The sequence below is a fragment of the Otolemur garnettii genome, unplaced genomic scaffold, assembly GCF_000181295.1.
Source record: "Otolemur garnettii isolate 467f Iridium unplaced genomic scaffold, OtoGar3 scaffold00007, whole genome shotgun sequence".
In the NCBI taxonomy this organism is placed as follows: Eukaryota; Metazoa; Chordata; class Mammalia; order Primates; family Galagidae; genus Otolemur; species Otolemur garnettii.
In genome coordinates this window covers 5,441,628-5,469,143 of record NW_003852402.1, presented here as the reverse complement: position 1 = coordinate 5,469,143, position 27,516 = coordinate 5,441,628, and the positions used below count along the sequence as shown (strand labels likewise).

The 27,516-nt window shown below is 55.1% G+C and overlaps 1 protein-coding gene across 2 annotated transcripts in view; it reads right to left on the bottom strand.

Annotated features, from left to right (window-relative positions):
• Window positions 1-27,516, bottom strand: part of SCUBE1 (signal peptide, CUB domain and EGF like domain containing 1) — a 114,555-nt gene that overhangs the window by 54,898 nt on the left and 32,141 nt on the right. For both annotated transcript variants that reach the window (XM_023509363.1, XM_003783128.3), the window contains exon 4: window positions 17,169-17,303. In XM_023509363.1, coding sequence (XP_023365131.1) covers window positions 17,169-17,303 — 135 coding nt within the window. The remainder of the gene's footprint in view (window positions 1-17,168; window positions 17,304-27,516) is intronic.

Below are 27,516 nucleotides of genomic sequence, written 5' to 3'. Positions count from 1 at the left end.
GGCCCCGCACCCTGCCTCTGGCCTACAGCCCCAGCACGAAGCCCCACTGTCCCCCAAATGGAAGGCAAGGGACAGGGTGGCGACTGTTAGTGGGAATGGTTTTAGGACCTCTTTACACTTGTGATAATTATAAAGGAGCCCCAAGAGCTTTGGTGTATGTGTTTGTGTGTTACAGCTATCAATATTTACCATACTAGAAATTAAAGGACAGGAATTTATGTTTGTTCATTGACTTATTTAAAAATCACATTTCCTGGGTGAGCAGAATCAGGAACCAGCACAGAATTAGCCTAATACATGGTGCCTGGCACTGCTAATTGTCCCCAGTGTAATAGCCTATTAAAATTCAGGGCCAGTTCAGGCACTGCCTCCCCTGCGCAGCTTTCTGGGTGGTCCCTGGCAAAGCACCACTCCTGGCTCTACTTTTGACCTTCCATGGCTGTCACTGGAAGGCCCTGAGTGAGGATGGAGCCCAGGCCATGTACCACAGGACATCTCTGAGGCATCTGCCACCTCCCAGCCATTTCAAACACGGGAGCTTCCCCCAGCAGCTGTTTTACTATGTTTTACAACTGCTTGGGTCTCTGACTCCCTCACCTACTTGTCCTCAGAGCCCTGCAGGGGCCCTTTGCAGCCACTGAGGCCTCCCCCACAGTTCCCCCTTCCTGTAGGCTTGGCCTTACAAACAGGTCCCTCTTCTGCCTGACTGGTGCCTTCCTGTTCCCAGAGCTGCTCAGGACCTGACCTTGTGGCCCAGGCTACCATGCTTAGTTCTCTGGGCGCTGTGCCTTTCTTCCCAGGTCAAAAATGCTGATGGGAGCTCTGTGTCCACACCTGCTCTTGGTCTCTCCCACTGGATGGGGACCCAGGCAGAGGATGTATCTCCTTAACTGCTGGGCGCAGCACCCAGGGCCATGTTACCCAAGTAGGATGCTCAGCTGATGCTTAGTGTGTGCTTGAAAAGCCACCAGCAGGAGAGGCCAGTGCTAGGCCCACAAGGCGGCCCACCCATGGGCTCACCACCATCAAGGCACCTAGAGACGCTGGGTGCAGTGGCTCAGGCCTGTAATCCTAGCACTCTGGGAGGCTGCAGAGGGTGAACTGCTTGAGTTCACAGGCTCAAGACCAGCCTGAGCAAGAGTGAGACATTTCTGAAAAAAAAAAAAATAGTTGGGCATTTTGGTGGGTGCATGTAGTGCCAGCTACTAGGGAGACTAAGACAAGAGTTGAACCCAAGAGTTTGAGGTTGCTGTGAGCTGTGACACCAGCGCACTCTACTGAGGGCAACAAGTGAGACTCTGTCTAAAAAAAAGGCACCCAGAGGAAGACTGTCCTCCTCACAAGAAGGACAGGGAGCAGGGACTCACCGCACACTATCCTTGCGCCTCTGGCCACACTGCTACCCTCTCTGGGTCTCTGTTTCCTGCCTCGGAGGACTGTGTGAAGCTCAAACAATACCACCGTGTCGGGTGTGGCGCAGGGCGGTTCTCAGCAGAGTGCCCCCGTTTCTAACGCGTCCTGCTTTGCTCCTGCTCCATTCTGCCTGCATTAAACCAGAGCAGTTGCCTAAGTTGCTCTTTCCCTCCAGCCACCGGTAACTTGAGGGGAGGGCTGAACTTTCCTTTTCTGCATCACCAGCACCCAGCACAGGGCCTGGGACAGGCCTGGGGATCAGCAACCAGTGGTTGAAAGAAAGTGAAGAACGAGTGGAGAAAGAAAGAGGGAAGGGTAGAAAGGAGAGAGGGAGGAAGGAGGCTCTCCTAGCTCAGAACAGATCATGGCATTTGTTATTTGTTATTTCAGGGGGAAAGAGAAGAATTCTGAAAAGCTATAGCAGCATTCCCTCCTGTGTTCCACCAGACGGCGCTTCAGCTCACAGGCTCTGACCAGTCCTGCAGTCAGCATGGACAGTCCCTTCTCCCTCACTCAACATGGCATCTTGGACTGGAAGAGACCCCAGGACTAGCAGGGTCTAAAGACGGCCTGTTCCAGAGCCCACAGGGATGGGGGCGGCAGGCTGGAGCAGACAGGACACCAGTCCATCCTGGAGCCTGTGTGGCTTCCTCTGTGCCCGAAGCCCCAGGGGGTGAGTAAATGGCACCTCCTCCCCGCCCTCTTCTGGGAGGCCCACCCTGAGGCCACGGGCTAATGGGAAGGTACAAGGACGAGTCGCCTTCTGCAGGACGTATTAGCAGATGGCGCCTGCAGGCCACGGGGGCCACGTGGAGGTTTGAGGGTGGACAGGGGGCCAAGGGGCATGGGAGGTGCCACTGCAGAAGAGTCCTGGGCGCCAGACCAGAAGGGGCTTTGTGGGTCTGCAACTCTACTCCCTGGGCCAAAGCCTCAGAAACAGTCTCAGCCTCATCTGGACTCCTCTGAGCCAGCCAGGCCCACTGTGGCTGGCTCTGGCTGGCAAAGTGCTCACCCGCTGTGACCCTTGTGCTCCTGGAGAGCAGGGCAAGGTATGCTCAGCCAGCCCTCACCCAGAGTCCAGGCCTGGCCCAGACCAGAGAAGACTTCCGTGAGTCTGTGGGTCGGAGGGGCCCGGGCTCAGACTCTGTCCTGTGGCTCCCACTTTGTTCCAAGTTTGCTCCTGGGAGCCACATGTCTTCCTCAGCTTAGATACAGGGGTACCACCGTGAGATTCAGCAGGAGGCATGTGGTCTCCCCTCCTTGAGGGGAGGTGAGATAGAGTTTCAGCCATTCCGAGAAATCCCGGTCCTCAGGGGCCCAGTGCCCATCAGGCCAGGCTGCCTGCCAGGTCGAGTCTAATTCAATCGGACCCGTCCAAATCCAATTACGGCCTGCAAATTCTGACCAAGTGTCTTCTTGGTGCCTGGGGTGGGCTGGGGAGCAGTGAGGAGGGACGGTCTGCTGTCACATTGCCAGGTTCACATTTGGATTCTGCCACTTGCTGTGTGACCTTGGGCAATTCCCCACACCTCTGAACCTCAGTGCCCAGGCAGGGCTGGACAGTGGCAGGGCCTGCCTCTTAGACACACAGGGGACGTGCAGCCCCTGGTCGGGGGGAGGGAGGTGATGGCTAAGGGTGCAGATGAGGCTGTTGTGAGACTTTGTCCTGGGCAGGAGGAGTCCCAGGAGGGTGTCAATAGGGGAGCGGCACACTTATGTATCAGAAAGATCTCTGGATGCCTTGTTGAAAGTGTCCTGAGGCCACTGCTATCACCCTGGAGGGGACAAAGGAGCCTAGAGGGCAGTGGCTGTGGGGACAGGGAGGAAGGCTGGGTTGGACACATCTAGGAACCACTTCCCCTCAGTTTTCTGGAACATGTGACCTATGGACCTCACAACATGCCTGAGATGCAGGAGTCACCATGCTCCTGTCACAGATAGGCAGGTAGAGGCTGGGACAGAGTCAGGGAAGGGCCCGCCTCTCCCAAGTGCCTGCACTTCCTCCTGATGGGCCCTGCCCCAGGTTCTTGACCTCGCTGGACTTTCTGGCAAGCCTCTTCCCGACTAGGGCCATTTTCCCCAAAGGCCCTCCCCATTCTTGGATACTCCACCTGTGTTAGCAGAGAGAAACAACAGTAGGACCTGCTGGGCCCCAGACAGCATGCACATCCTGTCCTGTGTAAAGCAAGTTCATGGATACGTCCAAGGCAGGGAGTGCAGCAAGCCCAGGGTGTCCGTACTCAGGACCAGGGCCTTTCTCGCAGCCTCCAGCCCAGGGTAACAACGCTGGAATGTGTCCTGAGGGTCATTGCTATGGCAACGTCATCAATAACATCATTTTCCACATCCCTGTCTCTTAAACATGTGGGAAGGATGGCAAGCTGGGGATGGCGGGACCAGGAGAAAAGAACCATTACTGACCATGTTCCGCCCTTCCCCCCTCAACTTGGGAGGAAAGAGTTTTCCTTCCTTCCTCACCAGTAGAAAGTGCCTTCCCCGACAGCAACTACAAGCTGGCCGAGTCAGGAAAAAAAACATAGGTTCCTACCCAGAAGGGGATTAGAGAAAGTACCAGAAAGGTCTGGCAAGGAGGAAGGTACGAGAACAACGGCAGGGACTGGACAGGTGGGAAAGACTATGACGACAGCAGTGTCACCTGGAACTGCCTGTGTGCCCAGCTCTGTCCATGTGCTGGGGATACCCACTCGTCCTCACCACGACCCGAGGAGGCAGGAATGCCACGGTACAGGTCGAGCTGCCAGCAACCAAAAACTTGAAATCTGAAATGCTCCAAAATTCAAAACTTTTTGACCATTCACCTGACTCTACAAGTAGAAAATTCTACACATAAGTACTTAACACAAACTTCATTTTATGCACAAATTAAAACACTGCATAAAATACTTTCAGGCTATATGTCTAAAACAAATGAAAGAAACAAATGAATTTTGTGTTCAGACTTGGGTCCCATCTTTAGGACATCTCCTTATGCATATGCAGATATTCCAACACCTGAAAAAATCTAAACTTGTAAAAAGCATTTCAGATGAGGAACCTCAGCCTGCTTTAGGTCCACCTAACAGATGAGAAGAGTGAGCACACAGGGGTGGGTGACCTGGGGGAGGGCCTGCTTCTGGGGACAGACCAGCAGGCAGACAGAACGGTGGCAGTTTGGGCTGCAACACAGGCCACCAGAAGCCTGCTGAGAGCTGATGACAGCCGGAAATGCCATTTGCTCAGCACTGTAGCATTACCTGTCACTGGTTATGTACCATCTCCGCCTACCCCCAGATGGGGATGTCTTAGAGGGGCAGGACCCACACTTAGGTGACCTCTTTCGTCCCAGGTTCCATGCAGTACTTAACCCCCAATGAATGCACAGAAACATCTGGTGAACCCTGGTGAGGGCCCTGGGCTTGGCTGCTCTGGGATTTGGACTCTGCATCAGAACAGGGGCTGATGCTCAGATAATGGCATGTGTGTGTCTGCAGGCCCAGGTTTGGCCGCCGGCCTGGCTCCCCCAGATCCCCTAATTATACGCTAATGGCATCTACCCGTGCAGTGGGGCTCTGAGAATCTCTCATTATCTGAGGACTTTAGCAGAGATGCAGCACTCTGCCTCTCACTCTGTCCACCCCAAATTATACCCTCTGGGGTAAATCCAAGCCCGGCTGGGCACCAGTGGCTGTCCTAGACCAGACCCCCAGCTGACCCTGAGCTTAGCCACCCCAGGCAGCCCCACCTGTAAACTGGGAGCTACTGAAGAGGCTTCCACCCACCCAGAGCCCTCTGCAAACTTTCTCAATTAAACTTCTTCACAACCACATGCCAGCCAGGATCTGAGGCTCAGACAGGAAAAGAGACTTGCTCAAGTCCCCCAACTTGTATGGTGAAGCCAAGATCTGACATCCCAGCAGCCATTCCAACAGTGGTCCCAAAGGGGCCCAGGCCTCAAATGCTCACCTTGCTCCCCACCAGTCTTGGTGCCCACCTGGCAGGCAGATGGCCCCTCAAGGAGACTCTGCTCCTCCCTCCCACTCCCCTCTGCTTTGGCCCACACCTCAGTGCAGTGGTTCTTAATCTGTGGGTCGCAACCCAAAGGAACTGTTTTAAAGGGCTGCGAGATTAGGAAGGTTGAGAACCACTGCCCTAGTGGATGCAGAAGAAAGAGCTTGTCCCCTGGAGCCTCTCTGCCTGCCCTCCTTCCTGCCCACCCACACACCTGAGTACTGGCCCTCTGGTCTCACACCATCTGTGCCCTCCTCTGGGGCTTGGAGGCTGCTGCCAGGGCCCCAGGAGGACTAGCCTCTTTGGGCGTGCAGTTGCCGCCCAGCCACCCAGCCACAGAAGCCCACACCTGGTGTTATTTGGCTCCCCCCACCACCGAACCCATCGGTCAGTTGCTTTCATGCCCATTCATTCTACAAATATGTATGGAGTGGCTTTGTTTTGGGCCCGAGATTCCAAATTCAGGCACAGGCCTCTCCACGTAACTGGTCTGCTCTGCTCTCACAGTGGTCAGACCAGTCAAGCCCATGAAAGTGTCCAACAGACACCTGTGGCACGGTTGCTTGGCGGGCTCACTGGGTACAGACCTGGACCTGGCTTTGTGTTAATGCTCAAACAAACGGCTTGAATAGGAGGGTGTTCTGGGAAGCTAGAAGAGGAAGAGGCCTTGCCAAGCACATAGCAAAGCCTCCTCCCATTGTGGAGGACAAAGCCCGCAAGACAGTAACCGTTCTGGGTCATGCAGTAGCCAGCGCAGACTCCAGGGGACCCTCCCACTTCTGGTGTCCCAATTCTCAAACTCAGTGTTCTTTCCATCACATCTTGAGGGCTCACAAGGCTCACAAGTCCCTCGTCTGGGGACTGTTGATTGGGCTTTCCACGCATGCATTCCTTCACTCCCTCATTCTGTAAGCCTCTGCTCAGCACCACCTGTGTGCGTCCCTGTGCTAGGCTGTGAGCAGAAACAGCAGGTGCCCAGGCCACAGGCATCTTTGAGTGTGAGACTGGGTCCCTTGTAGGCTGCTCACCATAGGCGGGCACCACGTACACAGATGACATAGCACCGAAGCAGTGGTCGGCTCCTGGCAGGCTGATTGCCGGGCAGTGCCTCCTCTGAAGGCAGGATGGACACCAACCTCCCTTCAGGCCCAGACCCACCCTGGTGCCTCACTCATCCTGGTGCTGGGAACCCCTGGAAAGCTGCCCCCATGAAATAGGAGGTGACCTCGTCTCTGACAGCTAGCAGGACCAAGAATCATCTGCAGGGCCACAAAGTGCCACGTGGGTATCAGGGAGGTGGGGCAGGTTGATTTCAGCAGTTCTGGGTCACGCCCCTATTCCTGCCCTTCCTGAGGGATGTGGTCTTGGAACACACTCAGCTTCCTCATCTGACTGCAACAGTATTGAAGGGCAGTGGGCAGAATGGGGAATGGGGGAATGGGCTCCAGCTCAGATCCCTGATGCCCCCAGACCGGGTTGCTCAGGAAAGGCAGGCCTGTCTCCCCCACCATGCTCTCCCAGGGCCATCCCTCCTCCCTCTTCCTCTCCTCTTGAAGTTTCCTGGGCTGATCACCAGGTGTCATCCCACTCAAGTCAATGCCTCTCTGAGGCTTAGAGCCCTACCAGCCTCCTGTGCCTCCACTCCCTGCTGCCCGGGAGGCTAGAGGTATCCGTCCTTCTTTCCACCTTAGGGTTGCTGGATTTACAAATAAAAACTCAGGATGCTTAATTAAATCTGAATTTCAGATACACAACAAATAGTTTGAGTATTAGTACGTCCAAAAGTTGCATGAGTCATACTTACACTAAAAAAGCTCTTTATCTGAAATCCCAACTCAAATGAACACCCTGCATTTTATCTGCCAACCCTATACTCCTCCTTCCTTAGGGACGCCAAAGGAAGCCATTGGTGGGAGGAGTTGATGTCCAGGGCCATCCTCAGCCCTACAGTTCCAACCTCTAGACAGCTCACATAGGCCAGGGCCTGCTACGAGCAGGGAACAAGTCTGGTCCTCTTTCCCAACAGGTGACCAGATAGAGGGAGTCCAGGCACAGAGGTGGGGGGCAGAGCATTCACACAGCAGCCCCTGGGGACCCAGGAAGAGACGCCAACAAGCACACTGGGGGTATACCAGCAGGAGGTTCTCTAGGAACATGGGTAGCTCCCTAGTGCCACTGCCAGCCACCCTCCACCACTGCGTCCCTCTGTGCCACAGCGGGACGTCCTGGCCACAGCTCAGCAGCGGCGAGCACTTCCCCTCCACCACACTCACAATGGGGTGGCAGCCAGTACTTCCCTGGACCTTTTGAGGACTGAAGGAGTCCAAGGGCTCGGGGCACAGCAGGCAGTAGGGAGGAGCTCGTGGGCAGAGCAAGATGTAGTTAGATTGTGAGAGGCCTTGGAAGGCAGCCTGGGGTGCAGGGGCCTGGCCTGGGGGTACAGGACTCATGAGAGCACCCTGGCCTCAGTGTGGAGCTGGGAAGGGGAAGAGGCAGATGCTATCACAGTGTCTGAGGGAAGTTGGAGGCTGATAAGGCGGGGACTTGAGAGGTGCGCAAGGCTTGGACGGCAGGACAGGATCTGGCTGGGTGTGGAGGGTAAGAGCAGGGAAGGTGCGGTGCCTCCCCCCCAACGGGGCACGCCGGGGGTGTGGGAAGACAATGCATTTGCTTCTGAGCAGCTGGGAATGCTGCAGCTGTGGACCCTGTCCAGGGACAGTCAGCTCTGGGGTCAGGGCTGGAGCTGGGGAAGTGGCCACTGCCTGTTAGGGAGGAGACTAGAGCAGACCTGGGGACAGCCAGGAGAGTGCTGAGGCCTAGGAGGAGCCAGGGTCAGGAGGCAAGAAAGATGACATGTGGGATGTGAAGTCCTGCAGGACAATCAAGGGGCGACCAGGATGGGGGAGCCTGCCTGCCGGCCTCAGTCAGGTGAGGAGGTCCCGGGAATGCTGCGGCTAGTGGGTGCCTGGGCAGACGTCCTGCCAAGAGATCAGCCTGAGGCTTCGTGACCACGTCACAACTCAGTTTCCCAAATGAGGCCCACAGAGGATCCGTGAAGGGATCAGACTCCAAATGACCCAGGATTACTGAGGCTGGTTCCACATTGCCAGCTGGGCATTTGCCCAGTGGTTTCTGGCCACACTCTGGATCTGCACAGCTTTTCACATGATGGGCCCTGCTCACAGCCTGCAGGCTGTACGCGAGGCTGTGGCTGCAGGGCTGGGGTGCTCTATGGCTTGGAGCCTAGAGGCCTCTGTCACTACTATGCGAGGTGACCTCCAACAGACCACAGGTCCTTTCTAGGGCCTCAGCTACCTTACCCTAGGACAGGCATGTGGGCCAGCTTCCCACCAAAGATGGGTCCTTTCAGTTCTGGTGCATCTTGGCTCGATGACATGTCCTCAGTATCTCCTGACTGCCTGTTCCCCACCAGGCCACATGCTGGACACTGGGGGCTCAGGGAGTCCTTGTGTCTCAGGGAAAAGGCTCATTTGAGGGAGAAAGGCCTGGGCTTAGAGACATGGGAGATAGTGCAAGGAGGCCAACGTAGGGTGTGAATGAGCCAGGGATAGGTCCTAAGGTCAGGGGCTGGACGGGGTCTGTCTGGAGGACACGGAGCAGGCGCCGCTGTGCAGAATGCTTCTGAGTGAGTGACGGTTGGGTAAGAGGGCGTTTTAGACAGAGGGAGCTCTGCGAGCCAAAGCTAGGACAAGAAGTTTGCTGTGGCTGCTTCATGGCACACAAGGCAGGGAGAGGCTACAGACAGCCAGAGCCCTCTGGGGAGCCATGGGAAGGCCCTGAGTGGAGAGGATGTAGCCAGAGGGCCAGGTGGAGCAGTGGCTCTGCCTGGGGCACAAAGACCTATCGGGCAGCCGCTGCACTAACTCAGGCAAAGGACGACAGCCTGGCCCAGGCAGAAGGCAGGATGGCAAGGAGGGGGGCTGTCTGTGTCTTGGGGCTCTGGGCTGTGTGGCACCTTCTACTCCTGCCCATCTGTTTCTTTATTCAGTATCTTTGATCTGGGTTCAAATCCTGCCTCCACCGCTTACTCATTGTGGATAAATCCCTTTGCTTTTCAGCTCCATTTTCTTACCTGAGAAATGGGAATAATAGCAGCTACATGACACATCCCCTGACTTGTGTCATTCTGAACATATTGTTTGGCCTATAATAAGGCTCAGCTAAGATGCATGTGACGATCATGCACAGTTCTACTGACCCCAAGGCCAGGCACTACACTCGAAGATATATCTTGTACATATGACCTAATTTTAATCCTCATAAACAATTCTACAATGAAAGACTCTAATGTTTGCCATACGTTACAGATAAGAAACCAGGGCCTGTGCCCAGGCCTTTCTCCCTCAGTGAGGGGAAGCAGGGGTGAGCAGTTACCTCTTGGCCTGGTGCCCTCTGAGCTGCAGATCACCCTCGCCCTGTCCTGTCTTCTCTGGGAGACTTGAAGGTTCTGCAGCTTGGAGAAAATTTCCACTGCTGATGTTGTGAAATCAGTATGCGGGGGGTGCCCCCAGAGCTGGCTCAGAGCCAGACCAGGAGAGGGGCGTGAAGCTGGGCTCACCAGCCGAAGGAGTTGTTTATGGGGTGGGAGGCTCATAAAAAATAATGGGCTGGATTTATTGTCCCCGCCTTGAGGGCCATTCCGGACCGCACAGCGCCAGGACAGGCCTTCTCCAGTAGCACCATAAATCTCCCCACTAAGCAGGAGAGCTGTTTATTCCCCCGCCTGCCGGGTCTGAACAGGAGAACCTGCAATAACACATGTCCTGCCCAGCCCTTGGGCCTGCTGGTCCACCCCAGGCAGCGCTGGGGGGCCGCTGCCGAGGCTGAGGGCCTGCTCACACTATTTCCCCTCATTTTAAATAGAAAGTGCCTAGCCATGCTACCCCAACACCCATAGCCACCAGGGAATGTTAGGGCCCCGCAGGTCAAGGTCTGGCCCATCTAAGAAGCCAACAGGAGCCCAAGAGCCAGGAACATGGATAGGATTCTAAGCCCATCTGTGGTTGGGGTGTCTCAGGAGGGCTGTGGGTCTGTCCATTTGAGGCTGGGAGCGGGGGAGAAAGAATTGGCTTTGGCATCAGACATCTGGGCCCTAATTCTGAAGTGCTGCCTACAGAGTGGCACAGGGCAGCTGTTTTGGCTCTGGTGATGGGGACAGTGGACTCCTCCAGGGCACCTTATGCTGGCTGTGGGCATCAGGCAAAGCCACAGGACGGGGTGGGGCTGCCGAGCACACCTGTGGGCTGAAACAGGACTCGGGGAAAGGTGCTGGCCAGCTGGCCGTGGGCAAGTGAGAGCAGGAGACAGGGCTGAAGACCAGCTGGGAGGAAGACCAAGGATAGCCTGGAAGAGGTGGTGGGAGGACCTAGGACAGGAATTTCAGACACAGGTTTCCCCAGAGGCTGCCCCTACAGTGAGATCTTGCAGCTCTCTGTCCTAATCCAATCCCAGGGAATCTGCACCTCAAACTCCCGAGTGACCTTTGTCGAGGAGCTCCTCCCCCTGAGGGCTTGCAGTGGTGGGCTCAGGACCCAGGGGCAGGGTATGCTTGGTCTCCTGGAATGCTTCTGAGCACGGCCTACTGGAGCGGGTATGAGGTCCCAGACGTCACCTCCACTCATTTAGGAGCCTTAGTGCTGGTGGGGAGAAACACTTCTTTTTATTTTATTATTTATTTATGAGACAAAGTCTTACCCTGTTGCTCTGGCTACAGTGCTGTGGTGTCATAGCTTTAAGCTATGGGTTCAAACGATCCCCCCCGCCTGAGCCTCCTGAGTAGCTGGGACTACAGGTGCTCACCACACCTGGCTAGTTTTTCTATTTTTAGTAGAGATGGGGTCTCACTCTGGCTAGACCTTAGAACACCTAAGGTCAAGCAATCTGCCTGTATCCGCCTTTCAGAGTGCTGGGATTACAGTCGTGAGCCACTGTGCTGGGCTGAAACACTTGGTTTTAAAGCCCAGCAGGCAGGAAGCATGTGCTGTGATTTGAATGTGTCTGCCCCCTCCAAAATTCATGTTGAAGGTGTATCCCCAGTGCCACAGTATTAGAAGGCTCTGCTCTCACGGATGGATTCATGGCTTATAAAATGACCGGAGAGACAAGGCAGGCCTGTCTGCCCTTTTGCTCTTCTGCCCTTTGCTCTGTGAGGACACAGCAAGAGGTACCACACAATGAGCAGAGAACAGCCCTCACTAGACACTGGCTCTCCTGGCCCCTTGATCTTACACTTCCAGCCTCCAGAACAGGGAGAGGTACATTTCTATTCTTGACACATTACCCAATCTCAGCTATTTTGTTACAGCAGCAGAAACAACCTGGGATCTTCTGTGCTGACTGACGGAATGAGCTCCCTCTCCAGCTCCTGTGTCCCTGGGGACGCGTCTGCTGCGCCCTCCACGTGCTGACTGGTTGGAACCTGCTTTGGGTCTGCCTCTCCTGCAGCCTGTGGGCTCAGAAAGGATCTGCCCTGGAACAAAGTCCTACCCACGGAGGTGGGATGAAGGGGTCTGGGGGAGCAGTCAGCCCTGTGCAGTACAGAGGACAAGAAGGGTCCTGCCGTTTCTACCGCCCTAGTATACCTACAGGGAGAGCTGACGCTCCAGGTGCTCCCAAGCTCCTGACTCCTGGTGAAGCCCCAATTCCTGAGCTTTTCCTCATTCCCAGCAGTTGAGTGCCTGCAACAGACTCAGGCCTCAGGGCTCTGCCACTTTCCTCTCAGCCATCCTGGGCCAGCCATCAGGAGAGGGAGAAGAGCTTTGCATACCCTTCGTGGACACTTGAAATAGACATGAATGTAGAGCCTCCAGGAGCCCCAGGTCACCAGACCTCAGAGGTCCTTGCCATAAACAGAACAAGGCCTCACCTTGTCTAGAGACACCTGCCACTAAAATACTCCATACCAATGTGACTTGAGTAACGGGCCTCTCTGAAGTGTAAATCTGAGTCAGACAGAGGGCTCAGCTGGGGGCGGGTGCCTGCCCTGCCTGTCACCTTCCTCTCAGCCATCCTGCTCTCTACCTATGCTGCCCCCATGTGAGTCCAGATCCTGGCAGCTGCCAGTGCCGCCTGTCCTACTCCTTGCATCCTCCTTGGGTCCAACAGAGGCAAATGGGATCTTCTTAAAATGGGATCAGACACTTTTGGAACAATGCGACATTGCCTCTCGTTTGTGTGTCTGTCACCATGGCTGAGGCAGGACGGCAGAGGGTCTCTGGTAAGGCTTCAGAGCAGGGCCCTGCAGGACGGTCCCCTGTGCAGTGGGGCATAGGCATCTCAGACCCACAGGCTGCCACCAGTTAGTGTGGTCCCGATCAGTGCTGGTTAGAGGAGACACGATTGTGAACATCTCTGCTGGTCGTGACGAAATCAAAGCTATAGAAGCCCCTGAGAAAAAGGGTCTCCTTGTAACCCTGGCTGGAACACAGAGGTATGATCACAGCTCACTGCAGCCTCGAACGCTGGGGCTCAAGTGATCCTCCTGCCTCAGCCTCCTGAGTAGCTGGGACTACAGGTGCATGCCACCATGACTGGGTCATTTTTTTGACTTTTTTAGAGATGGGGTCTCACTATGTTGTCCAGGCTGGCCTCAAACTCCTAGGCTTGAGTGACCCTCCTGCCTCACCCTCTCAAATCACTGGGACTACAGGCATGAGCCATCGCACCCTGGTTGCCAAGAGCATTTTCTCAGCTCATTGGTGTACCGTAACTCTTAGGATGCTTGTTTACCATTTGATCCTCATTTTGGATTGAAAGCTTGACAGGGGACCAAGCCTGGGAGCCTAGGGACTAGCTGAACACCTGGCACACGAATGAATGAGGGAATAAATGCAACAGTGACCTGCGATCACATGGCAGGCCTTTTAGAGTCCTTTCTACTCCCAAACTGGCTCTGGTCAGTCTGACAGAAGGGATTCTTTGTTGGAAGAAAAGGAGAAAGTTCCTCCAAGAGGCAATACCTTCACGGAGCATAAACATAAGTTGAAGAAGAAAAGAGCAGTGTGGCAGGAGAGAGAGCACGGAGATGCTGCCTCCTGCGCAGCCCGAGCGCATGGCTGACAGGGCAGCGGAGGCTGGGCCTCGGCCTGGACGTGTCCCTGGGCTGGGCCGGGGCTGAGCGGGAGGTGAGTACAGGCTGTCACCATGCCAGAACCAGCACAGGGAACACAGAGAAGGGAGACCAGCTGATCTCGATGGCTCTAGGTACCTTCCACCCAGTGCATGGACAAAGGAGCAGCCTGTGCCTGTCCCCAAATCAGATCTGAGTTCTAAAGCCCTGAAAAAATCAGTCACCATCTCAGGACAGGGGGCCACTTGACCACTTCAAAGCACTTCCCTGACAGGCTTCTCACTTGCCAGAGGGACTCTCACACACAGCCCACTGTGCAGAGGCCACAAGGCCATGTGGAGAGCTGGGGCAGAGAACTTAATACCCCCAAACCCAGGGCTGGCGCCTGGGAAGTGGGGCCACTCAGAAGGCTGAGCCCCGTGGCCAGGAACCTGGGCTGACTCTGGCAGACCCAGCTCATGCATCCGGTTCCATCTAATCAAAACCAGTCCGTGTGCTTTGCTCCTGTTCAAGGGCAGGCTCAAAGAGTTGGACAGGCCTTAGTGGGAGTCAGGTTACATGAGGCCCTGGATCCATCGGCTCTCCCAGGAGCTCTGGGAATCGGAAGTCACATGCAAAACAAGCTCAGTCTCAGCATCCCCAACATGCTATGATTTTGAGCTCCAACAATTATTAGAGTTGACACTAATGGTGGGCAGTTGTCACAACAGACTGAGGCCCACAGAGGCAGAACCTCCTGTCACCAGCTCTGCCCTCTTCTCCCCGAGGCATAGCCTGGAAGCCCTGGGCTGTTGCTGCCTGTGCTCCAGGAGGTACTCAGGAGTTACCTGTTGCTTTTTAGATAGGTTTCATTGCCCAGATTTAAATATCAGGAGACTCTATACAAAAACACTAAAGAGAAAAGGGAAATTTTTAACTAATGTGCTAAAGCTAAGGCCTCTAAATGTGTATACTCTGGTTAAATCTGAATTTCCAGGTTACTTAAAAAAAAAAAATTAGGACCTGGCCACACAGGGGAGCCTGTACGTGGAGTGGACCATGTGTGCCTAAGGTCCCATACAAATCCAGGTGTGCCACAATTCATTTGCTCCCAGCCCCTGACATACTCTTACACTCCCCTCTGGCACCATCTTCCCACTTCTATTCAACCAGGTTTCCACGGTTGTCCTCTGCTTGAAATCTAAACTCCTGCCGCAGCCCAGCCCCGTGTAGCCCTGCACTCCTCTCTCGGTCATTCACTGTGCTCCTCTGTCCCGCTTTGCACAGGTGCCTGGCCCGTTCCCACCTCAGGGCCTTTGCACATGCCTTGCCTGGCACATTCCCCGCCTCCCCCTAGCCCCCCCACGGCTCTTTCTCATCATTCCATTTTAGCTCAGATGCGGTTTCCTCAGAGCGGCCTCCAGCTCTGTCTTCTACTCCACCCTCTTTCTTTCTTTACAAGCTCCACTGCTATCTGAGACATGAGCCCTGCAGCGAGTGTGCCCAGCTCTGCCACACGCTAGGCTCTGGCCTCCCCCACTAGCAGTCTGTCCTTGATCGGGCCTGGTGGGATGGAGGGAGTTGGTCCCTGGGCAGTGCTCAGCCCAGAGCAGCTCCAGGTCCTGTAGAAGCTCCTGTCATTGCACCCCACATCACTACTGACCCTGCCCTATTCCTCTGGTAGAAGCCAAGGTCATACCCTCCTTAGTACAGCAAATGTGTACAGGCCAAACCAGGACCTTGGGACAAACAGGCCATGGCTGCCATTGCACATGGCTCTGGCCACTCATCCTGCACACGCTCCTCTTAACCAGCAGCCTCACGACTTCCCTTGGAACCCTGCTTGCAGGGAAGCCAATCTTCAGAGGACCAGAACACATACAACCTGGCAAGACAGAGGCTCAGGCCATCCTGGCCTTGGGACTCTCCAGCCTGCGAGAGCAGTCACCCCTTGAAGTTCCACCTCCGGCCAGGACTCCCCCTCCTCCCCTCCCCCACAAATCTGCTTCTTCCACAGCCCTGATGGGCTGAGAGTCTCATTTACATGATGAGCCTCCACCTTGGGCAGCTCTTCCCATTGGCCACAGCTGGGAGGTCTCAGAGGAGCTCAATGAGCTCCGGACTGCCCTAGAGCAACTGGGTGGAGTCTGGACAGTCTGGCGTGAGTGTCCCGGAGCCTCAGCTGTGTCTTCACGGCCTTGGGAACCCGGCAGTGCTGGGGATTAACAGGCCCACCTCATCTTTGGGGAAACCCCCAAACAAATGCTAAGTCTCTAAGGAGCCCATGAACGTATTTCCACATCATCACGCTGAGTTTTGTACTTTAAAAATGTTTTTGCTGTTACTTTCTCAGGAAAGTAATAATAAAAATCATGTTGGGGTCCCCACTGTGTCAGCACACAGGCCCTGCCAGCCTCACTGGACTCCAGGCACTTCACACCCAGGGTCTTGCCTATCCTCTGAACACCTTGCCAGGCCAATAACACCTTCCCCACTTCTTGGATGAGGATGCTGGGATCAGAGCAGCTAGTGGAGCTGCCCTAGGAAGGGCTCCCAGCCAGCGAGAGGAGCTGGATTCACTCCCAGATCCAGCTGAACAGGAGCCCATCGGGCCTTTTCTGTTCTCTCCACCTCCCAGGTGAGCCCCTCCACAGGCCTCTGATGGTGCCACATGCTTACAGGAGGCCTCTCCACGCCCTTGAAACTCCAGCACCTCCTCCTGTCAAGGGCCAGTGGCAGGAGAGGCTTTGGGCAGGGCAGGGGGCCAACCTGGCCTCCTTCCTTTCATTCCTCCATGGACCTCTCAGAACTCTGAGCTGGGGAGCCTGGGCTCTGGCTTCTGCCCACACGGCTGCTCTGTGGCAGCACACAACCCTGCCCCGGGAGTCCATACCTGGACATTATCTCAAGTAAGAGATGTCCTTCTGCCTTTGCAAATGCTGTTTGCTTTGCTTGGAAGCCCCTCTCCTCTAAGCACATGTGTTCTGGCTTCCGGCCAGCTCTTTCCTCACTTCATAGCCCTGATGTCCTGGGCCCAAACTCCAGTATTTGACCATAAACACCCTGACACCAAGTACGTTCACTGCTGGGCATGGCGGAGGCCAGTCTCCATCCCAGCCTGGGTCTGTCCCCTGTCTGGCCTGTACTCTAGCGGGTGGAGTGTCTTCTGGGGCTTTCTGTACCTACTGAGGCTGGTGTGCCATCCTACCTGGCCTCCAGAGGATAGCAGACTCCTGACCACAAGGACCCTCTGCTGGCTAGGGACCCAGTTAACACAAAACAGCTGTTGGTGCTGCCAAAGTCACAGAGATGGGGACACTGGCATGCAGCCTGGGAAGATTCTGAGACCGCCTGGAGAAGGGGACCATCGGGAATGGGAACTCACTCTTTCTGGCCAGTCAGCCCACAACCCAGAAAGAAAAACAGCTTTTCTGGTCACACCTGCCACTTGTGGCCCCACCTGCCCCCACACAAACATGAGAACACCGACTCCGTGCAGCAGGCAGAGGGAGGGGCTGGAGGGACTTCCGTGCAGATCCAGCACCAGGAGCACAACACAGGTATTCAGGCCACCGCCAGGGTCCTGCCCTGACCCTGAGGCGTCAAGACACAGACAGGGACTTGTGGGGGTGCCCATTTCTTTGAGGGGGGTAGCTGAGTCAGCTCAGCCCATACTCACCATTGGAGCGGTGGATGCAGGTGTGCTGGTTGTCACTAAGGAAAAAGCCACTGTGGCACTGACACTCGTAGCTGCCCATGGCATTGACACAGATCTGCTGGCAGCCACCATTGTTGTCCTGACACTCGTCCACATCTGTGAGAGGAGGAGGTGAGGAGAGGAGAAGTTAGAAGTGAGGAGGGATGGAGGCAATGAGTTCCCCAGAATGCACTGAAGGGGCTCCCAGAGGGACATGGTGTGCAGGTCTGCAGGGGTACCCTAAACTAGTGTTCCACAGTGCTGTACACAGTGCTACTCCCCAGAGGGACTGCCAGAAGTGGCCAGTCACCACGGCTGTAATGCCAGCTGATGCTGTTTCCAGAGTGCCTAGCACTGCTCTAAGCATCTCACCTGCATTAACTCCTTGGATCCCTCAGCAAACCTGTAAGTCAGATCCAGGTATCAGCCCATTTAATAGATGAGGAAACTGAGGTAGAGAGGTAAAGTTGCTTGCTGGAGGCCCCACATATAGTATGTGACAGAGGCAGGAGTTAAACCTAGTAGTCTGACTCTCAAACCTGGGCTCTCACTGATGGCCCCAGACTTTCCCTTTCGAGGAAGACAGAGCAGCCCACACACCTCACCGCACTGCACTGGCTCCTCCTCCCTTCCCGGCAGCCTCGCCAGCCAGCCCCACCACCTCCTCCTTCAGGGACCTCAGACAGCAGCATAAGACCTGGGTGCCAGAGGCTGCAGGATAAGGCTACACCCAAGGCTCTGTGCCCTCCAAACTGATCCACAAGCCTGGGGATGGGAGGTTTTTTAAAAGATCCTGCCCTCTGGCTGCCAAGTGCGGCATGGAAGGCTGCCTGGAGGTCTTTCCCACTCTGCAGCAGAGACAGATCTCTGGGTTGACACTGATTTTTTACCAGAGGCTGCTGGAACAAAAGGTGCTACTGGCTGAAGAGTCTTGAGCAGACAGCCTATTTCACTTCAGAGTCACAACCCTACTCTGCCAGTTTGTTTCACAGAAGAAGGGCTTCTTGAACCTCAACGCTCCATGACCATATTGTTTTAATAGGCAAATCCATAAAACCACAAAGGCAATATGAGCTACTGGCTGTTCCTGGCCAATCCCCGGCCCCGAACACACACGCACACACACACGCACATGCACACACACTCTTTGGCACTGAACTTTTTTTATACAGTTGTTTTTACTACAGACATCATTTACTCTTTGGACCAGAAAGATGCTGAAAGGTAAAGTCAGGTAGAGTGACCTGCACTGAACCAGGAGAAGACTCAGCTAGGGAACCATCTCAGCTGGGTCCTATTTAGGCTCGCAGACAGCAGACCACTTTACCACCCAGGGGACTGCGTGGCTGCCTTTGAGGCCAACTCTGAGGTCTTTATTCTCTTGCAACCTCAAATGTCAGCTGTGCAGCAGGCGGAGAAGGGAGGCAGAGCTCTGAACTCCAAAAGCCACCAGCAGTTACAGCTAAAACGGTAAAGGTGGCTCTTGCTGAGAGGAGCCACATCATCAACCTCTCCCCAGTCTGCTGAGGGGAAGCCTGGAGGTACAGACAGGTTATTCTGAGTACCCTTCTCCACTCTGCAAAGTCTTGGTTATAGCTCCCTAAATACCCGGGGCCAATGTCACCTTTGCTGGGGGGACCCCTGAGGTGTGGCTAGTATCTGCTTCTGAGGATTCATCCCCAGGCTATACTGGACCACAAACAGCACCGTGTCTTAGCATCCTCCTGAAAACACAGATCGACAGCACACGGGTGTTTATTAGGTGCCAGGCTCCCTGCATCCTCCAAGCAGCCTGTGTGGTCCATCGGGCTACCAACTCTACTTTATTGGGGGGGACAGAGGCAGAGAGCTGAAGGAACTGGAGCAAAGTCACACAGCGGGTGCTGTGGGGCCCATGCTGAGCTGGCTGTGCCTGTGTGTCCTAATGTTGTAAAGAACCGGCCACTCCCAACAGGACCAGACTTCGGTGTTAACTTGAGCATAGTACAGGTGAGCCCCCCACACAACCTGCCTCATAGCCGCACCAAGAATGACCCTACATTCCTGGAGTCAGTCCCACCTTTGGCCCCAGCAGATCCTGCAGAGGCACCTATGCCCACTTTTTTCTTTTTAGACAGAGTCTCATTCTGTCACCCTAGGTAGAGTGACAGTAACATCATAGCTCACAACAACCTCAAACTCTTGGGCTTAAGCAATCCAATCCTCCTCCCAAGTAGCTGGGACTACATGTAACTGCCACTACACCAGGTTAATTTTTCTGTTTTTAGTAGACATGGGGTCTCGCTCTTGCGCGCTGGTCTTGAACTCCTGAGCTCAAGCAATCCACCTGCCTCGGCCTCTCGGAGTATTGGGATTACAGGTGTGAGCCACTGCGCCCGCTCTACCTACACCCACTCGATCTGATCGTCAAGTGTATGCCACAGGCAGCTGTCCCCAGACTCTGTCTACTGCCCTTCTTCCTGTGGTTCTCAGCCTCTTTGCTCCGCACCCTAGCTTCGCAACCTTAGTAAAGGTTTGGCTGTAAAGCAAACAAAATACATATAGACCCTCAAATGCTGAATTCATGGCACAGAAATGCTACCTCGACCCTGCCACAAATAAGCACCCTGGTGCCACCCGTCTGCAGCTATCTGGCCTGGCCCAGCTGCTCACTTCTCTGAAAGCTAGGAACCAGCAGGCAGTTGACATAAGGCATCTACAAACCCTTGATGGCCTGGCAGCGTGGCTGGGCCTTGGGACAGGGCTATTTACACTAGTGGGGACAATGACTCACCAACGCTGATGAATAATTGGAAACAAATGCCAGGCCATGTAAACACTTCTTTTCCCCACTCCCCAATGACAAAGCCCAAGATTAAGCAGGCTGGAAGAGGGGGCTGCCCCTCTGCACCATTTTCCACTGTAGCCCCAACTCAGGCCTCCCCCTTCCCTGCCCCCTCAACTCCCCCAAGCAGAGCGGGCAGAAACCACACTGCTGAACAAACCCCTCTGAGCAGCCTGAGGCTGCTACTGACATCTCTAAGGGCCAGAATAGGGACTTGAGGCTCCACTCATAGCCCTTTGTACTGTGTCTCCAGCCCTCCAAACAGGACCCATGGTAAGGTGTGAGGAGTGTCCGCCTGGGGCAGTTGGGACAGTGAGGTGGCTGCCCACGGGCCCAGGACAGAATGGATTCACTTGGAGGCCCTGCCCAGGTTTGGCAGGATGCTATGGAAAATAGCCCCTGGGCCCTCTCTAAGAAGTGGGGCAAGCCTAGCACAGTCTGCCCATGGTCCCCAGTACTTGGCATACTCCGTTGGGAGACGTGCCCTCATGGCAAGAAGGGAGTGAGACGCCCTGAGTTCCGCCCCATTCTGCCCTGTAGCTAACTGGTTGTGCCCAGACATTGTCTACAGGAAGTGCTCCCAGAGCTTGAGGGAACCCTCTTGGAGTGCCCGTGGCACACGCAGACCTCTTTCTTCTCTGACCCATGGAACTGGCTGCTCTGTGCACGGACATGTGCCACATGGCCAGCCCTGGGCCCGCACATGGCAATGCGCGCCTAGGCCTGGGTGGGGCACAGGTGCTCAAGTGGCTCCACACCCGGCACGTTATTGTCATACCTGGGTCTCAGATGAGAAAACTAAGGCCCAGAGAGAGGAAGAGATGTGCCCAAAGCTATAAAAAAGGCAGAGGGGGCTTGAATCCCAGGAAGTCCCAATTCTCACTTTACCCTCATGTGACTCGGTTCCTCTGAATGAGCACACCGTAGGCCCAATCTTGGTGGTAGGGTGGAGTTCCCCAGGCATTCCTCCTTATAACACCCCTCCAACCTCCCCACCCCTGGCGCCAAGCTCCTCTGTGTAATCTTCCCCATGCCCAGCGGAATTCAGTCCACTCTGGCTTCCAGACCCTGCTGTCCCTGGACCAGATGGCTGGGTTTCCTGTCCCTGCCCTGGAGTGAGGACAGCCCTGAGACTCCTTTATATACCTACTTCTAGCAGAGGGCTGGGCTGTGAGAGGGTGCTCAGGGTCAAACTAGATGGCATACACAGTGCTGGGGAGCTCCTACCCCACAGAGGCCAGGCCAGTAGGGCACAGCACCGTCAGGGGCCTCAGGCACAGCACGGGCTCACCCAAGGCACTCCGCAGCCTGCCCCCCTCTCTGGCCACTCTCCAGTGTGCGTGCACGCCTCCTTCTGAATAGCCTGCCCCACTCCCACCATCTAGACTCAAGTTCTTCTGGCTCTTCTAAATCCACCAGAAATATCTTTGTTCTTTACTCCATAGACACAAAGCACCTAACACGTAAGCTGCCAGCAACACCAAGGAGCGTGCTGGTTAAGTCCCTGCCCCCATCAAGCTGCTGTGTACTGGGGCAAGGCACAAGATGGGAGGTTTCCTGGAAGAGGTGGTGTGGGTGTGGGGCTGAGGAGAGCCAGGGAGACTTAACAACCTGAGGCTGGAGGAGCAGGAGGTGTTCTGAGAACAAACGCAGGGCAGAGCCCAGCTGGGTAAGGGCCTGTGCTCGCTCTACCGAGACAGGTGTTCTGGAATGGACTAGGGAGGGGTGGCTGGCGGGGTCCTGGTTGGGCTAAGGTGAGCAGGGCAGTTGGGCCTGAGTATAGAAGGGAGTGTTGAGTCAGGCTCTGGCTGCCCTGTGGCCTGCACCCTGTCATAGGGAGACCCCACAGGGCTCCCCAAAACTCAGCTTCCCGACAAGCCCCCACACTAGTCCAGCTGGCAGAGGGGATAGCCCTTACAGAAGACATCTATGCCGCCTGATACACAGGCTGAGCCTGTGAGCCCTGAAGGGGCCTGTTTCCAATCCAAGATCACTAAGCGGACCCCGGGAGGGGTGGGGGGAGTTTCTGAACCCTGCTGACAGCTCATGGCCCTTCATCTTTATTTATGATCACAGTTCAATGTCCCCAGAAGCAGGGAGCTTGCTGTATAGCACAGGCGTCTAGAAAAGAGGTCTCACGGGTTCTGGGGCAGACTCTAGGTCTCAGAGTCTAGGGGGTCCTCTCCACTGGCAAGAGCCTGGAAGGAAGCAGAGTGGAGAGTGGACCCTTGAGGCCCCGCTCTGTGAGGGCTGTCACTGCTGCCTGGACCAGCATGGTCACCCTCGGGGTGAACGTGCTCCCTCCTTTAATGCACAAATGCATCTGTGATTGTGTGAATGCTGGAGCCACTAACTCGTCTGGACCGGGGGTGGGGCAGACAGGGTGCTGGGAAGAGACAGGAGGCAGAACCTTGGCTGGCCCCTGCCTCAGGAGGCCTTCAGCTGACGGGGTTGGGTGACACCCAAAGAAACAGATGATTCCCGGGAGGTGTGGCATCACAGATCTGTGGACTCCCTGAAGGCTGCTCCCGCTGGGCAGAGTTCTCTAATGAGAGCAAGTGTTCAGCCAGCAGAGCTAGGGAGGGCAGATGGTGGGAAGAAGGGAGGGAGACGAGGAAGGCTGAGTACCCGGAGGGTGAAAGGGGCCTTGCTGGGGCTCAGGGCTGGCCCTCGCCCTGCCCAGACACCTAGGTCTGAGAGCCCTCCTGTCCTTGAAGTGCCGCCCTCTGACCAAGGTGGGGGCCTCTACTCACCACCTGTCCCCACACCATGGCATAACCCTGGGGGAGGTGCCTGGGTCTCTAGGCCTCCTCCCTCCCTCCCAATCCCTTCTCTATGGCAGCAGCCACTGTGACAACTCTAGTTGGAGCAGGACATAGCATCTTGGCATGAAGGTTCAAGTCCCAGTGGGATCTCTGGGACCCCAGTGGTGTGCTGCCTGAGCACAGCTCTGACTTCTGGGTTGGGGCAGTAGCCCTCAGCTGTGACTCCTGTCCACCTCCACTCAGGGTGTCCCTCCTCATGGGCACAGGCCATGTCTCCCCAGCTCCCTGTAGCTGCTAAGGGGTCATGACTGGGATGGGGCTCATACACTCTGACTCACAAGGTTGTTTTCCAGCAAGAAGGGTTTCTGGAGCTGATGCCCAGGCCGTAGGTCGCTCAGCTTCCGAAAGGCCTGTGCAGGCAGGACTGCGGGTTGCCTGTGAGGTCTGCTTTTTGGCCCAAGGTGCTGATGTTTGTTTTCATTAGTAGCTGGTTGTCTGTCCTACTTTGAACCAAGAATCCAGGTTTGCAGTTATTTGTAAGAACAAAAATTACTTCTGGATCCAGCTTCGACCGCTTTGTTTCCCATGAACGTTTCACAATTTGAAACAGAGACTCTGCCGGGACACCACCCATGTTTCCATGGCTGTCAAGAGCCTACTGTGCGTCCGGCCCTGCACTGGCTCTGTCACCCCAGCTCCCAGTGAGGGTCTGTGGATAGAGGCAGAGGCCCCTGGCCCATCTTAGGAACCAGTTCAACCTCCAGCAACACTGAGTGCTCCCACCTGGTCCCTGAGGGCCGTGGCCCCAGCCCTCCCCTGGCTCCTTCCAGAAGGGCGGCTTAGGCAGAAAAACCTCTTGGCTATCGAGCGGCTCTTGCAAAATTGCATTTGATGAGTTAAGTGTAAATAAATGAGAACCAGATGGATTAGATTTTGGGTAAAACACACATGGGTCCTACAGCTTTGGGGCCTGGGTTCTGCCAGATCCAGACGCTCCCGAGCTGTCAAGAGCTGCTGGCACAGGCAGGCGGGAAGCAGACTGGGGTCTCCTGGGCCCTGTCTGCTTCCTGGCCTGGGCATCAGCTGGAGCCTTGCCTGGGGCTCCTGACTCTCCAGCAGGCCAGCTGTGCGCAGAAGACACCCGGTCAATGGCTGCAGCCCCCTGGGAAGGGCCTGTGTCCAAGGCACGTGAATGTTGAGGTCCGCTTGGCTGAGCAGCAGGCCCCTGCTTGCACGAAGGTCCAGTGGGCCAGTTCAGGAGAGGCTGAGCCCTGCTGGAGCCTACTGGCCATCAGGACCTGCTCACCATGCGTCCCCACCTGAACCCTGTCTCCCCCACAGCAGCACATCGCTGAGGAAGGGCAGTCTGGTGTCAAGGGTAGATTGCTGAGCACTCCTCCTTAGGATGGTCTGAATCATGCTGCCCTGTGACACTACCTGTGGGACCTGGCTCTTGCCTCACACATCCCATCAGATGGGGTACAGGATTCAATGAGTAACCTGCTCTTGGGCAGGTCACTTAACCATTTTGGACCTTGGTTTCCTGTTCTGTAAAACAGCTAACAGCACTTGAGGTGTTTGGGGGAATTAAGAGAAATGATAGAGGCAAAGCACTGGGCACAGCGTCCGGCACACGCGACACGCAGACCACAGGGACACCCAGCAACTGCCGACACGCAGCACCATAGGGAATCACCAGTGTGAACAAGATCTGGGGACACCAAGTCCCTTCCAAACTGAACAGCAGCAACAAACCACACTGGAAGGGAAGGCCCACGGCCTCCGCGGGCAGCAGCTGCAGCTCCTCACTCTGCTCCCACCCGACCACGCTTCTGGCCCACTCACCACCTGGCCGTCCTGCTCTGGGGGACCCCAGCTAAAAGGTGCTCAAAGCTGGCGCAGAGCCGGCGCAGAGCTGTGTACGTGATCTGCTCCGAGGGAGAGGGACAAGCCTTCTGATGCTCTGCACATGCCACGTCTTTTATTTCTCCTTACTTTTTAATTGAGACAGAATTCACATCACGTAAAATTCACCTAAAAGCGTTCATGCCTCAGTGGTGTTTAGTATGTTCACTGGGTGGTGCGACCATCCCACTATCTAAATTCCAGAATATTTCCGCCACTCTGAATACTAACTCCTCCTTCCCTCCCTGCCGGCCCCTGGCAACCGCGGTCTACTTTATGTCTCCCTGGGTTTGCCTATTCTGGTTATGTCATGAAAACAGAATCATATAACACTTGCCATTTTGCGACTGCCTTCTTTCAGTTAGCAAGTGTTTCCAGCTTCATCTGTGTACACACACGTTAGTACTTCTCTCCTTTTTGTGGCTGAATAATATTCCACTGTATGAACAGACACACTTTGTTTATCCATTCGCCAGCCGTTAGGCAGCTGGGCTGTGTCTGCTTTTTGTCTGTTACGAATGACGCCGTGCGCATTCACGCATAAGCTTTTGCATGGACCTCTGCTTTCCCTTCTCTTGGGTACATACCTGTGAGTGTCATGATTGGGCCACGTGGTGACTCTAGGTTTAACTTTGTGAGGAAATGCCAACTGCCTTCTACTTTGCATTCCTACCTGCCAAGTACAAGGTTTCGAATATCTCCGTATCCTCCTCTATGCTTGTGATTCTCTGTTCTTTTTTTCTAATAGCCGTCCTAGTGAGTGTGAAGTGGGATCTCATGATGGTTTCAATTTCCATTTCCCAAACTGCCAATGATGTCCAGCATCTCTCCATGTGCTTATTGGCCATTTGTGTATCTTTTTTGGAGAAATGTTTATTCAAATCCTTGGCCCATTTTTAAATTGTGTTGTCTTGAGTTGTCAGAGTTCTTTTTATGTCCCAGACACTAGACCCACACCAGATGTGACTGACACATACTTTCTCCCAGGCTGTAGATACCTCCTCCTTCACAGCAGCCTTGGGCCACACTAGCTACCTGCTCTCTGCAGGTGTGGGGACCAGGCCGGTCGAGGCTTGGGTCCCCCTTGGGCTCGGCCTTTTCCCCATCTATATTCTGTTCCTGGAAGATTTCACCCTGTCCCATAGCTTCACCAGTATACACTTGCCAATGCCACCCCAAACCTCTAGGCCTCTCTGCTCCATCACCCCCTAAACTTGGTCATCAACAGCAGACCCAGTGTTCAGTGCAGTTCATTACTGTTTGCTCTGTGAACAAAGGACCCACATGGGTGGCCTCCGGAAGTGGGTGCAGCTCAGCGTGTCCTCTTGCTGCTGAGACCTTCACTTACATGAAGGCCAAAGTCTTCCACTAAGGAGAAGCCATTCTAGGTGTAGGCAGAGGGTGGAGAAGGGAGGGGCCTGGAGACACAGAGGGATTCCTGCCTGAAGGTCACTTGCTGACTTCCATCTAGGCCACCTAAGCAAGACCAGCTCCCCCTCTAACCTCTAAAGCAGCAGTTCTCAACTTGTGGGTCACGATGCACAGGAACTGTATTAAAGGGCAGAGGCATTAGGGAGGTTGAGAACCACTGCTTTAAAGCATGGGCAGGGGAGGAGGCCGCGGGATCCCCTGCCTGTGGCAGGCATTTTCCCGATTTCATTTAACCTTGGCCCAGGGCGGGAGCAGCCTGCCTGTGGTCCCGAGCCCTTGAGAGACAGAGCTGGGATAGAAGCTGGATGCTTTCATCTCCACCCTCAGGCCTCTGACAGCACAGCTGTGAGCATGACCCTGGCTGGACATCTGTGGGAGGCACTCGAGTTTTTAAAAATCTCTTTTGATGGGGGTAAGAATGGAGGACTGGAGAGAAGAAAGGAGGAAAACTAAACAAACAAATCACGGAACCAAAGTAAGAAGCTCTAAGAGAAGAGGGTAAAGGCTTTGGTAGGATTCTCACTGAACAGCTGCAGACGTGAAACAGACCAGCTGGAGGCGATTACCTGCCCCGGCAAGGGAGTCCCCTCCTTGCATAATAAAAACTCCCCTGAACCAAGGAGGAGCCCTGGAGCTCCCCGTGACTCCCCAGTTGACACAGGTCCTCTGACCAGCCCATTCCACCTGACTCCAACCAAGTTGATCAATTTATTCCCAGCACAGATTCCCTAGTCTCAGTACCATTTGGAATTCTGAACCTTTAGGCATTAATTCTTCCCAGTGAAACTTGGTGATTTCTCCCACCTTCCAGCGCTGTGAGCGTGAAATCCAGGCCTTTCGACTTGCCAGGCTGTTCGGGCCTTTTGTTCTCTTCCTCCTCCTCCCTCGAACCCTCCACTCGCACACCAGACCCCTCCTGAGAGGTCTCGGGGAGTGAGGGCCCTCAGCACACCTGACTGCAGCCACACCCTGGCCCAGGCCATTTGGCCTCCTGCCTATGAGTTTCTTAACTGGGCCCAGCCGTCCCTCACTGGCAGGCTCTGGGGTGGGCCATTCGACAACACTCAGGACGCAGAAACACTTTGTGCCATCAGAATTAGCCCTCTGAGGAGGTGGCCGACAGAGGGTTGCGAGAGGGCAGACGGGGACTGACTGTGGGCACCAGGAAGCTTTGTGGAAAAGGGGCCACTTGAACTTGGCTGAAGCACCAGGGTGACTGCACACCTCCCTGTGGCCAACCCCAACCTCTCTAGTCTTGAGCCTGTGGCCACTTTCTTTCCACCTTTTCATACCCCACTGTCCCCAGCCCCCAGTCTACAGTCCTATCTGAGGAAGCCTGTCCCGCCTCTGGGCTCTGCACATGGTGTTCCTGTCTCCTAAAATGTCCTCCTCTCCCCCTAGCTCC